Source organism: Bombyx mori, chromosome 6 (assembly GCF_030269925.1).
Source record: "Bombyx mori chromosome 6, ASM3026992v2".
NCBI lineage: Eukaryota > Metazoa > Arthropoda > Insecta > Lepidoptera > Bombycidae > Bombyx > Bombyx mori.
The window spans coordinates 7,692,016-7,704,932 of record NC_085112.1 but is presented as its reverse complement, the minus strand read 5'-3'; the positions used below and the strand labels follow the sequence as shown (position 1 = coordinate 7,704,932).

At 34.0% G+C, this 12,917-nt stretch overlaps 2 protein-coding genes across 3 annotated transcripts in view; one reads left to right on the top strand and one right to left on the bottom strand.

The window, feature by feature from the left end:
- The window catches only part of LOC101744475 (S-phase kinase-associated protein 2), a 2,648-nt gene extending 910 nt beyond the window's left edge, over positions 1 to 1,738 (top strand). For both annotated transcript variants that reach the window (XM_004930544.5, XM_004930543.5), the window contains exon 2: positions 81 to 1,738. In XM_004930544.5, the coding sequence (XP_004930601.1) occupies positions 130 to 1,128 (999 nt within the window). In that variant the 5' untranslated portion in view covers positions 81 to 129 and the 3' untranslated portion in view covers positions 1,129 to 1,738. The remainder of the gene's footprint in view (positions 1 to 80) is intronic.
- Positions 1,733 to 12,917, bottom strand: LOC101744331 (transcription elongation factor B polypeptide 3). Its single transcript, XM_062669064.1, has 10 exons — positions 12,501 to 12,917; positions 11,080 to 11,278; positions 10,692 to 10,867; positions 7,638 to 8,703; positions 7,455 to 7,561; positions 7,044 to 7,219; positions 6,833 to 6,921; positions 6,128 to 6,327; positions 5,493 to 5,642; positions 1,733 to 4,257 (listed from the first exon to the last, which is right to left on the bottom strand). The coding sequence occupies exons 1-10, from the start codon at positions 12,570 to 12,572 to the stop codon at positions 4,057 to 4,059; spliced, it is 2,436 nt and encodes an 811-aa protein (XP_062525048.1). The 5' UTR covers positions 12,573 to 12,917; the 3' UTR covers positions 1,733 to 4,056.

Here is a 12,917-nt window from a genome sequence, read left to right as displayed (position 1 = left end):
CATTTCGTGGATTTACGACACGAGAAGTACCAAAATTAATTTATCTGTTTAAAAATCTTAAACTGTTGCTTTCTCTTTAGGTACTCGAATACAGATTGGGACGGCATCGGCGAGTGGAGCTTCATCGAGATGTTGCCTGATGAAGTTTTAATAGCAATATTCAAATACCTACCGCTGGACTGTTTACTGGTATGCGAAAATGTATCTCAAAGATGGAAAAGACTCGCAAGAGACACCGCCGTCTGGAGATGTATCTACTTGACGTATTCTGCAAAACATGACAAAGTCAAGGAGAGTCAGAAGACCTTACAAGTTATCGGAACACATAGCGAATGCATACACAATTTGAAATTACAGTATATGCACACTTATTCAAGCATTAGAATGTTGTTGGAGAAGTGTGATAATATTTTTTCTCTTGATCTATGCATGTGTCGGATTGAAAAAGAATTCGAAAGGGATGTTGAGAAATGGTCAAATCTGAAGAAGCTCAGTTTAAAAAACTGTGTGTTCTATCCGTCAGATGGAGACTTAATTATTCAATATGATAAGTTTAAAGGCCTCAATACATTAGAACTTCCAGAATTCGGACTATCTCGTGCGAACTGTAACACTTTACTTGATTTGAAAAATTTGTGTCATATTGAAATAGAAAAAATAAATAATCTAGGCACGGAGTATATCATGCAGCTTATATTATCAAAGCAGAATATATTAGTCACATTCCACATTTACGGAGGCGACGACGTTAACGACGAATGTTTGATTTTGCTTTCAAAATGTCCATTGCTACAAGGCCTATCGATAATACATTGCGAGAATCTCAAAGACGAAGGCATACTGGCTTTAGGTAATCTCAAAGTGATCGAACAACTGCAAATCTCAAACAACGAACGTTTTTCCGAAGCAAGCTTATTGAAAACATTCGGTAGTCCCAGCATGGTTAAACTAAATAGACTGAGTCTTGCCAAAATAAAGAACGTCACTCCAGCCGTGGTAGATTGCATCTCGGAATACTACAAGAACCTAAAATGTTTGGCTTTATACCAGTGTCCTCGAATTGTCAACTCCGACTACGAAAAGCAATTAAGGGCCAAGTTCCGGAAAATAGGCGTCGTGTTGTACTGACACAACGCCTAAGCTGCCTTGAAATGTAAATTTCAAAAAACCACTCATATAAGTGGGCGAACAAATACGTGTTCTACCTTGAGGACCGTTGTTTATGGACAAATGTGATTTTTGTGATTATCTCTACGTAATTTAATATTTATGTATAATATATACTTTATCTCCAATGAAACGAACGCATATAGAAGTTTTTTCTGTCTAATTAAAGAGTCGGTTTTATTGATATTGTTTATATATCTCTCTACCTATTCTTAAAAACGGTATGTATATAAATTGTCTCTAATCATTTATGTATCTGTAAACGATGTTTTCGTCATATTTTTAAAGAATTATGTACCTACTATTTTTAGAATATATTATATGTGTAGTTGTGTGTAGTTTTCAATTAAAAATACGAGCAGGCCAGATATGATGTAATCGGTCAATGACCTCACCATGTTCCCTTCTCCATATTGCATTACGCAAGCCATGGCTGCTGTGCTCTATTGTTTATCTACCATTTTTACGTAATACGTGTCATTAATGGTTAGTCTCTAGTGATAACTATTATTAAAATAATTATGATACCAAAGATATTGTAGATTTTAATAAATAAACAACCAAGTCGAAACATTTGCTTTTATTTTGTTTCCTTAATGGGTCTACTTTTTAAAATTTTACAAAACAAATATTTTATAGATTGTGATTATCATCATTATCGATCGATTTAAAAAAAAAACTGACATTCATAAAGACTTCCCCACACTGCTAAAAGTACATTATCACAGCATTCCAAAAAAAATATGTCCTAAACTCAAGAAGTTTGAAAATCTATGAAAATAACAAATTCCATACAAACTGTATAAAACATACGTAATGTACAAAACATTGACACGCCGTACATAATTGTAACTTAAAAGCTAACAAACACAAGATACACACACATCGAAACAATAAAATTTGTTCTATTTTACATAAATTTTTGTACACCGCTTATTTTTTTTTGGTTTTAAAACAGGAACAAATTTCTTCAAATATAAATCGTAAAATGACAATGAACATTCATAATTATAGTTATAAAAAGAAATAATGAAATAAAGTATCAATAACGAGCGCTCACAAACAACATCCATACTCGCACAGCCACAAATGTCAAAGTCGATCGAGTACATGCATCACTAAAATTTCGTCAGTTCACCGCAGTGGTGATCACTTTCGAACCCCCCGTTGTTATTTTATATTAAATCAATCGGTGATGTCCAATATCAGAGGTATCCAAAGTACTAACGTAAAATGTTCCGGTAAATTCCGCTCGTGATGAATTTTAATGAAGTTCAACCTTGCTATTCACTTCCTTGTTTATTAACGAGCAATGTTTATTTGTAATATCCACATAGGAATTCTATGACACTGACACTAATTATTATTATTTCTTTATGACTTGAAATGAACTGAATGATTTTTTTCATCATTTTGTAAATTCAAATTCGATGGCGACTTACAAATCGTAACGTAACACATTCATTTAAATCGCGCCTCGATATATTATTTCTATTATTCTTTATTTCGGCAAGTTAAAATCATTATCCTAAAATAAAATTTATAATTTTGGTAATGCTTAAAAATCAAGATTAAATTGCTTTACAAGACAACTTCACATTACAATTTCGAAACGGCATTACTGTTTGAATCTGGTTCTGACACATTTAACAAGCTGACCTTCAGTGAACACTAGATATTATTTAGATATTATTTTGCGACCTCGCCTATACATCACATAATGAGACCACTCGCTCACTGCACGGATACAACTTTTACATAATCAGCTTCATCATCCACACATCATTAAATGATTATTGTTATAAGTTCAAAGTTCCTGTAGCTATTTATATTTATATACTTTAGTAATTATTTAAGAGCAATCGCTGGTAAAATATGGCGGTTTGGATATGTGGTTCATGAGGCTAAAAGCCCGTAAATGAATTCGTTGCCGTAGCTTTTTGCAAAACAACCGAACTCAATTCCAAGTACTGAAGTACAAGATGAAGGTCGATACAATATTGGCGGTAAATGAATCCAAAGCCTTTGTCTATTGGAAATTTTTTAAATTTGTATTCATGTCGATAAAGTACGCACTACCACATTTCTCGTATATTAGTATGCTGGTATCATTCGCCTTATAAGCATTTCGGTGTTTTCTGATTTCATTGTGATTGAAAGTTTAATATGTGCAAGTAAAGAACCATAGAGCAGTGAATTCCCAAAATGCTTATAGTGCTGTCGTGTTACGCGAGAGTACACTTCATTATCTATGAAACAAAAATGTTAATTCTACTTCATTTTTTTTTCTTAAACGTATAATATTAATTTTACTTATGACATTCGTAATATTTGTTACGATGCGAAATAAAAATTTTAAGTAACTGAATACATACCGTGAAATTAATTTACAGACTTTTGCCTCGTATACAGTTTTTTTAATGTTCTCCAAAAAGACCGGCTACTCTACTGGTTTACTATTAGTATACTTGTAAAGTTTCCACTACGTTACGTTAAAACGCTATATAATTATATCTATGAAATTTAAATCTAATACGTTATAAAGAAATAATTTTCTAAACAAATACAACACTAAGTTTATAGTGAATGTCAGAACGGGACTTTACACTTATGTTACTAATTTTAAAATTGTAATTAAAATTTTAAGTGCCGCTCCCAGAGGTTTCGAACGAATGAATAATAAAACCGATAATTAAAAAAAACATTTGTAGTCATCAGAGCTATATGAACACTAATTTTGACCTAAAGGTCTTAGTTACCAGGTCATAAAATCCCTTAAAAAAAAAAGAACACTAATTCATACATTTACACTACGACATATCCCGCAGCTGATCCGAAGAGAAACCTACTTACAAAATGTAGAAGAAACTAGACTAGCGGTAACGTTCATCATCGCTTGCGGCCTCGCATGAACTGCAGGGCCTTCTGCATCAGCGGCGCCTTCTTGGGCTTGTTGAGTGCGGAGGAGGCGACAGGCGCGGCGGGCGGGGGCCGCACGGCGCCCACCTTCATCACGTTGGCGGACGACGCCAGCGCGGCCACGCGCGCCGCCGGACTGGCGCTTGCCGTGCGCGCCGTGCCGTGCACCGCCTGCGGACACGCAACGTTGTACGGACACACGGACAGACGGAAAAGACTAACTATAATTGACTATACTTGAGACCTTAGAACTTATATCTCAAGGTGGGTGGCGCATTTACGTTGGGATGTCTAAGGGCTCTAGTAACCACTTAACACCAGGTGGGCTGTGAGCTCGTCCACCTATCTAAACTATAAAAAAATGACGATATTTTTTTATTGCTTAGACCTGGGCTGTCCAAACTACGTACCTTTGGGAGAACTACAAAAGCTGCAGAAAAAAATATTTCAAAAACAAACTACATACATACTTTCCAGACAAAAATATTTATTTTCAAAAAATAATAGTAAAAGATGGCTTCACTTTTAAATGATGTCAAGGGGAATGGAATATTACAAGAATAAAGTTAAATTATACCAAATATTTATTATCTATATCTTTTGACAAAATATTCTACTCGTATTATCCAAACTATTTTCTGATCAATAAATTCGTCAAGAGCCGCATGCGGCCCGTGAGCTTTTGTCTAGACAGCTCTGGCTTAGACAAATAAAGCTAAAGGCACACCTGGTGTTTAGTGTTTGCCAGAGTTCATAGATATCAACAACGTAAAAACTCTCATCTTGAGACACGAGTCGAAGGCAATCAGTTCGAGGTCAATTGCACTGTAATCGCTTCTTCAAATCAGATAAAGGCAAGATAGTGAGTGGTACGTTTTACCACCAATGGGCAGACTGATCTATAAACTTTACTATACGATGCTATTTCTTCAATGAAAGTAGCTCGTGAACTTTTGTTAGATACGGATTTACTCAATCACACCTGTTCCAGTCCAAGCATGGCTACATTACCCACACCGAGGTCACCGGGCATTTCACGGGCGGGACTACGCCAGCGATGCCGTGAGCAAAAGTTAATGTATAAATAATTAAAATTAGTACCCAGGCATTTTCATGGCGCATCAAATTTCAATTCAAATCATTATTCATTTGTGGTTTATCCCCACCCTATTCAACGAACTTTGATACTCAGTGATATAAATTATATACACAGCACGTGAAGAAAAAGTATAACACCCTATAGGTGTTTAAGACGGTATTCGTGAATAAAAAACAATAATATGACTTCCTCAGAATTTATAATTTCGAATTGTCTAGAATGATTTAAACCTGATCGGACTTACGGCTATCACACAATAACGTGTTCGTGGCTTTATTTTTACTTTGTGATATAGCAATTAACTTACTTGCTTTCTGGCAATATTTCGGGGAGGCTTAACGACGCTATCAACGTACGCCATTTTTGTCTGTTTAATCGGAGCCTTTTTCGCTTCCTGCGCTATTTTTATGTTTGCCGTCAGAGACTTCAATTTGTGTTCTTGTTCTTCTTGACATCTCTGTAAAAGAAAATTGTGTTATTTTTATATTATGCTTGACGATTTTCAAAAGCATCAAGAACCCTACTTATGTCAAATGAATTGCATTAGGGATTTTTTGCGTGGCCGCGGAAACGAGGCTAATTTTTTTTTTCTCCTTCCACAAGTCATATACTCGTAATATACGTAATGTTAGCAAAACATGTTATTTTTGTATTTTAATCGATCGTTAAAGTTCTTCAATTACTTAAAAAATTGTCGTTTGAAAAAAGATTTGACTTGTTACATAGAGCATGTTGTCGAATTTCGGCGTTTTAAGCACTAGTCCTGTAGGTGCGCTTTCTGTGACGTCACATGTGGGTGTTGCGAAAGTTATAATTTATCTGGTTGCACATTTACTTAAATCTACTAATAATAACGAAACCTTAGAATATGAGCGATGTGTGTGTGTACCAAATAAATTTAACTAAATAATAATGTTATAACAATTTTATTTGTCGTCTTACCATGAACATCTCTCTCCACGTCTCCATTTCTTGCCTCTTTTTGTTTCTGAATGTTTTCTCACAGAACTTCTGCCAGAGATGGTCCGTGTCCTCCATGAGGTAAGGATTATAATGTTCTAGTGTGAATAACTGCTGCGGAGTTGCTCTGTCTACCACAGGCTTTAATATTTCATATGGCACACCGCCTGTGTACTCCAGTGCTAAAAATATTAAGTGTTCTTAATTTCTCACTGATGACACTTTGTGTTGTTATGATATAAATTTAACTTAGGCACTTGCCCAGAAAATAGATTGACATAATATCGAATGTAAGGTTACTCGAAAATAAGGACAGGTGCTAAATGACATGATAAAATTAAAAAATCTTCGAAATGTTATACGATTTTGACAACATTTACCAGTTATGTTTTTCAGATTGTGTATTACCAAACTAATTAGGAAATACTAACTAACTTACTAAAAAAGGAAATATAAATTTCTGTAAGGTACATTTTGCTTAAGTTTCCCTTAATTATTTTCGTACACTTTATATATTAACACAGGTAAGTTGATTGATTAAACAAGTAACTAAGCGCAGTTAAATTATCGTAAGCCGTTGCAATTACTTCACAACACTGTTATTAGTAAAGCTATTGTATGGATGTCTTCACAGAATGATGTTAATCTGTGTTCTACATTTTGCAATTGAATACTAAAAATACATACCGTCAATGTGCTCTTGGAGAATGTTAACGCATATCTCATACAGAGTTGGTATTTTTCCTATGACCTTATTCCCGGAATACACTTTGGTTCTGAAAATATCAAAATCACAAACTCTTTATTCGAAATTAAGCATAATTTAAAAATATATTTTAATCGTAATATAATTCTTTTTATGTCCCATTTTCTAATTTTTTTTAACATTTTAGATTACCTTTGGTTTTTCGATGATATTCCTGCACTTAAGGCCTCCTCGTCTGTGAAATTGAACATAAATTTAGGAGGCGGTCGGGGCTTGTAGTTCGGCGATATCTCTGGTAGTGCAGATATTTCTAATGCCGGCAAAGGCGCCAATTTTGCAGTCGGAGCCAACATAGCCGCCGGACTCATCTAGAAAATATATTACAATTTCTGATTCTCATATTATAATACAGATAATTATTGTCTTTATAATCATTTGTGTACTTTTTCTGATTCTTATATTATAATACAGATAATTATTGTCTTTATAATCATTTGTGTACTTTTACAGATTCTATGTCATATTTAAAAAACGTAGTTTTAGTGGATTTCAAAATACGATATTCCAATTATTTGTTAAAGTGTACACGATTCGCATACTTACATCGTTACCGAATATGTTGTTAGGAGATATACTGTCTTTCAATTGTGACGATTTCTTTTTCGGTTTCGCTGGACTGATCATGCCCAATGCTTCAGCAAAACTCGCACCTGTTGAAATATAAGGTAGGTATGAAGGTATTCTATTTTATTCGAAGGTAAGTTTTGTGAGCGTATCTTCATTTACCTGATTCACAGTCGATGCCATCGTCACTGTCCTCGTCGGTTAAACGGGCCTTTTTCTTTGGTTCTGGTTCTTCTTTTCTTTTATTCTTACTACTTTTGTGATCCGACGAGGAACTTGACTTATGTTTAGATTTACTTTCACTACTCTTCTCTTCATTCTTTGACGATTTGCTTTCGCTCTTACTTGATTTGTGTTTATCACTTGAAGACGAATGCTTCTTATCATTACTATTGGTGCTCGATTTATCCTTAGAATTACTTTTTTCTCTTGACTTTTCCTTGCTAGAGGAACTATGTCTGTCTTTATCTTTACTACTAAATGTTTCTTTACTGCTACTTTTATCTTTTGATGATTTGTGTTTCGGAATATCTTTTTCAGACGAACTCTTATTCCTTTCTGCGCTTTTTGACTCACTGGAACTTCTGTGCTTGTCTGAATGACTGGAATGTCTTTCAGGTTTGATTTTCGGTTCTTCATTATGATGTTTTTGAGAGCTGGAACTAGACTTGTGTTTGTCTGAGCTATGATGCCTACTTGATGCCGATGAACTGTGATGACTGCTTGATGATTTGCCCGTTTTCGAATCTTTACTCTGTGAATGGTCTGAATGTTTATCTGTGTCTGATTTATGTTTTGCTTCTTTGCTGCTGCTTTCTTTTTCCTTAGAGCTTTTGTGTCTATGAGAGTGGTGTGATTTTTCATACGATGTTTCTGGCGAATGCCTGCGCTTCGACTTCGAGTTATGATGTTCGGTATGTTTGGGGTCAGCCTCGTGTTGCTTCTTTGAGCTTGAGGTTTCCCTTTTGTGGTCTACGTGGTTGTTGTGTGAAGAATGTTTTGATAGTTTGTTCTCGTCAGACCGTGTTTTATTAATTTCTTCTTTAACCTTTACTTCTTCAACAGAGGAATCCGAAGAGTCGGACTCGCTATCGTCACTTTCAGAATCGTCAGATTCGTAACTGTCGCTTTCGCTCTCATCATTTTGTTCTCGTGCATCAGAATGTTTCTTGTAATTATCATCACTATGACTTGTTTGTTTTGAACGTTTGTGGTCGGGCTCTTCTTCCTAAAATGAGATGGATATTATTAAAAAAAAATCAAGGTTTAATATCTTTTCAAAATATGTGACTTAATAGTTATAATTCTTCCATCATTTGAAAATGAACGTTATTTTTGGTGCGGTTGGTTAGCGTAGCCCGCAGATATCAAATATCGCTGATGTCAAAGGTATGCCTAATATGATGATCTTATTGAAGCCTATTCTTGGTGTACTGGAAAACCGAAGATTATAACATATGTTTTTTGTGTCAGGAAAAAAGTGCCGGACTTTCGCCTGATTATTGTGAGCCCACTTTTCTAGGGGTAGAGCATGTCGGAAAGGTAATGACTAAAATCCTCTTTCGATTACGAATCATCGCGGAGCGAATTTATCTACTAATCTGTTCCCACTTGAAGTCGAACTGGCGGGTCTTAGTGTCATGTATCTAGTCTCAAATGTAATTTAATAATAGTTGTCTAAATGTCATACATAATGTCGAATAAGAAACTAGATGGTGACTTGTTAATTACCATAGAAGTTCATAATAGGTCTATAATTCGTAATTGCTACCAAAATACTGGGATTCATATTCTGAACTGAGCCGAACCTACTATTCTTGATCTGAGGATAATAAACCGATATTAAATCGGTCAGAGGGTTATAAACAATAGTTGTCTCTGCCTCCGAATATTGGAAACCAGCCATATGGTTGCGCTCCCGGAATTGTACATGCATGGGTGGTGACCATTCTACACTAGTTAGGTTGCATGTTCGTTTGCCTTGAAGCAATAAAATAAAACTGATAAAGACTAAACGGTTCTTACGTAATGCACGTCCTATCTACCTATCATCATTAAATAAGCATTATGAGTTATACATATTTTTTTCAATATTTTACAAGTTAGTTTATGACCAATAAAAATCAAACGCAAGTCTGCATAGCAGCTAATTTGGACTGTGGATAATGTAGTGTCTTTATTCGTGTTCCTTCACACTCTTTATTTTCAGTTTTAAGTTATACGAATGTATCAAATTATATAGGCGCGTACCAATTTTTGATGTTAGAATACAACACCTTTGTATGTTATCAATGAAAATAGCGTGTTTTTTAATTTGCGTGATTTTGGTAGCAGGTAAGGTATACCTGCAGCTGGGCAATCGTGCGTTTCGGTCTGAAAGGCTGGGGAAATTCATTATATTTATCTTATTGATTTTTCGATTTTATTTCCCTAAGTGGCTCTCACGGTTGCGGTAACAATTCAACACCCGGTGTTAGTTCTACAAAAATGTGAAAATTAATGATAGCGTAGTTTTTATCAAAATACAAATAAAACGAGTTAGAAGAAAACAGACTTCAACTTATTTTATCTATATTACATTATATACCACAACATCCTGTTCTCTGATACACCAACCTCAAATTATTGGTTGGTCAAAAGTTGTAAGGTTGACTAAAAACTACATTAAATTGGAGTTTCATATTACATATAACTTCTCTAAGCATCCACTTGAGCAAATTAAATAAATTAAGTCCTTCATATACCTAATCTATTCTACACGACCAACACCAATGTTAATTTAAGCAAAATGAATTTAATTATGCAAATGGCATGGACGATTTTGTTTAAACAGTATTTTTGATGACACAAATCTACACAGAGTGAAAGTAGCTTTATTATATTTTATGGTCTAGGAAAGCCGATTTTATTATGAAATCAAGCTATATTATTATATTACTCTATTATATAAAGTAACCTACACTTGTAATTTTTCCTCCCTAATCCTATTTAACAATCTGATGTATTTAGTTTGATTCTGAAACTACTTCCACTTAAGACATGGAGTTATAAAAACTTTAGCATTTTAAAAATCATGTATGTGTAACCTAACAACTATGCAATGTTATGTTCTTTCACTAGAAACAACCGGATTTTCAAAAAATTAAAACTATGACGTTTACCATTGTTTTATATTCCATTAACCTTGCAATTTTATAAAATATCAATAATATTTACCTCACTGCTATGGCTTTTCCTCTTGCTGCCACCATGGTGGCCATTCATATCTCTGTGAACTTGTTGATTTGTTTTAGGCGCAGTTGAAATGCTTTCCCGATGTTCAGATTGGTTTTTAGTGTATTGACTATTATCAGGTTCTCTATCTTTATCATTTCTCTGCCCATTGTGAGTGTCTGCCAAATTAGATCATAGCAAGTTTTCAAGTAGTAATGTAACAAGGCTACAGGAAAAATCATTTCAAGCTATAAGCAAATATAATAATCTTCCAGTATCTTACTTTTATGAAATTAACTGATAGTATTAGAAGCTATTAATGATAAAAAAAAAATTTTTAGCACCATCACAAAAAGTGGTAATTCATGACAAGTTTTAAAGAATAACTTACTTTCTGTATTTGACTCCCCCTCATTATCGCTTGATTCAGCTGCTACCATTGCTTTCCACTTGTAAACAAGAGCCCTGGCTGCAGGACCAACATCTCCTGGTTCTTTTCGTAATGCATTGACAGTCCGGCCTATACCTGTTTCTTGTAAGTGTTGAACTGTCACATCTAAGTGACTCAGTTTGTCTATGCATTTTAAAATCTAAAAAATAAAGATTTTAAGGTATTATAATATACTATTATAAGGTATACAGGTACAATATCTGGTTTATCACAAGTAATTTATTAGAGGTACTAGGAATTTAATAAGACAATACAAAGTTGTCTGTCCCTCTACAAACACTATTTGTTTATGACAAAGATGTAACCATTTTCCTTTATTGAGTAGATTCTACTTTTCTTCTTTTTCTTTCTTTTCTATTAACCCTATTTTGGACTGGATGGAATGCTTTAAGGCAGCAGCCTTGTCAACAGCGTAAGTCACTATGGGCTAATGACCATTGTTTTGTTTTTTAGCACATAATTACCATGTCTAATTTTAACAGATGCCATAGTTGTTAGCTTTTAACTTCATGCTGTGATAATTGTCATCTCTACTAACAGATTAAAAGCATTGAGTGACAAAAAATAAATTTTGTGCTGTTACAGAAAGTCTCACAAAAACAATGTCTTCGTTGATGCAATAACATTCATTACAATAAATTTGACGAAAAACAGTTGACCACAAATCAGTGTCTAAATTTTGGATCATACAATGAAAACTATTTTCCAAAAATTATATTGCCAAAGTTAGCTAACTTAATTTGAATATTTATTCTTCAGGTTGTTATTCTTATATTTTTATTTCATTACTACAAAACAATACATTTAATTGAAGAATAAATACTTGATTTCAACCGTTCCACTAGGATATTCAAGCTTAATAACTAACGTAAAGGGTTTACTTCTGGTGAATGTTTGTGTTTCATTCAGTCAATTAGATTAATAACTTTTTCGTGATGTTTCACATTGAAATACGATAAGTTATTAATCATTTGTTGCACATTGCCTTTTTATTGTTGATTAATAAAAGTTCAGTAGGGTTATTGTATATTTTTGAGGTCGAGTGCTGATGAATTATATTATATCTGATATATGATTTGCGTTCTGATAGTTATTATAATTATACTTGTATCTTATCTTTATGATTTGTAACATTTATAGTTTATTTAACGTTTTCCTTGTAAAAACTTTAAAGTTTGTCGGAGGACTTTCGTCAGTTTTTTTTTTACTGTATTCAGTATTGATAGCGTTAAAAGTTTCGTTGTAAAACCGTATGTCACCTCACTGCATAATTTGGGTTCAGTAAATATTGAATATATTTCCAATCGACTTCCTATTGCTGTGAAATTCATTAGTCTTCAATATTTGAAAACTTCACTTACTTTCGGTTCGTCGTGAGAATTCTTTTCCAGACTATGTTGGTAGTATTTAACTAATTCTAAAACAGACGCCATTCCAAATGTATATTACAACAAAAGGGTTGATTTTTTTCATCAGACAATGATAGCCACTGCCAGCTGGTAAACGGGCACCATTTTTGTCACTTTTTCATGCGTCAATGACGTTGACTGGTTTTTACCTTTTAGACGGCTTTGGTTTAGGTACTAGTTTTTTTTTGATAATTTTATGACTTGATAACGAGCCCTTTCGCCAAAGCCATTTTTCTTCTTATTTTCTGTTACAATATGAAAAATGATATGAAACGAAATGAGATGAAATTGAATAATTTGAGATGAGATGAATTGAATAAGATGACATTGGATGAATTAAGGTAACAGTAAAATAGTGGTTATTTTCTG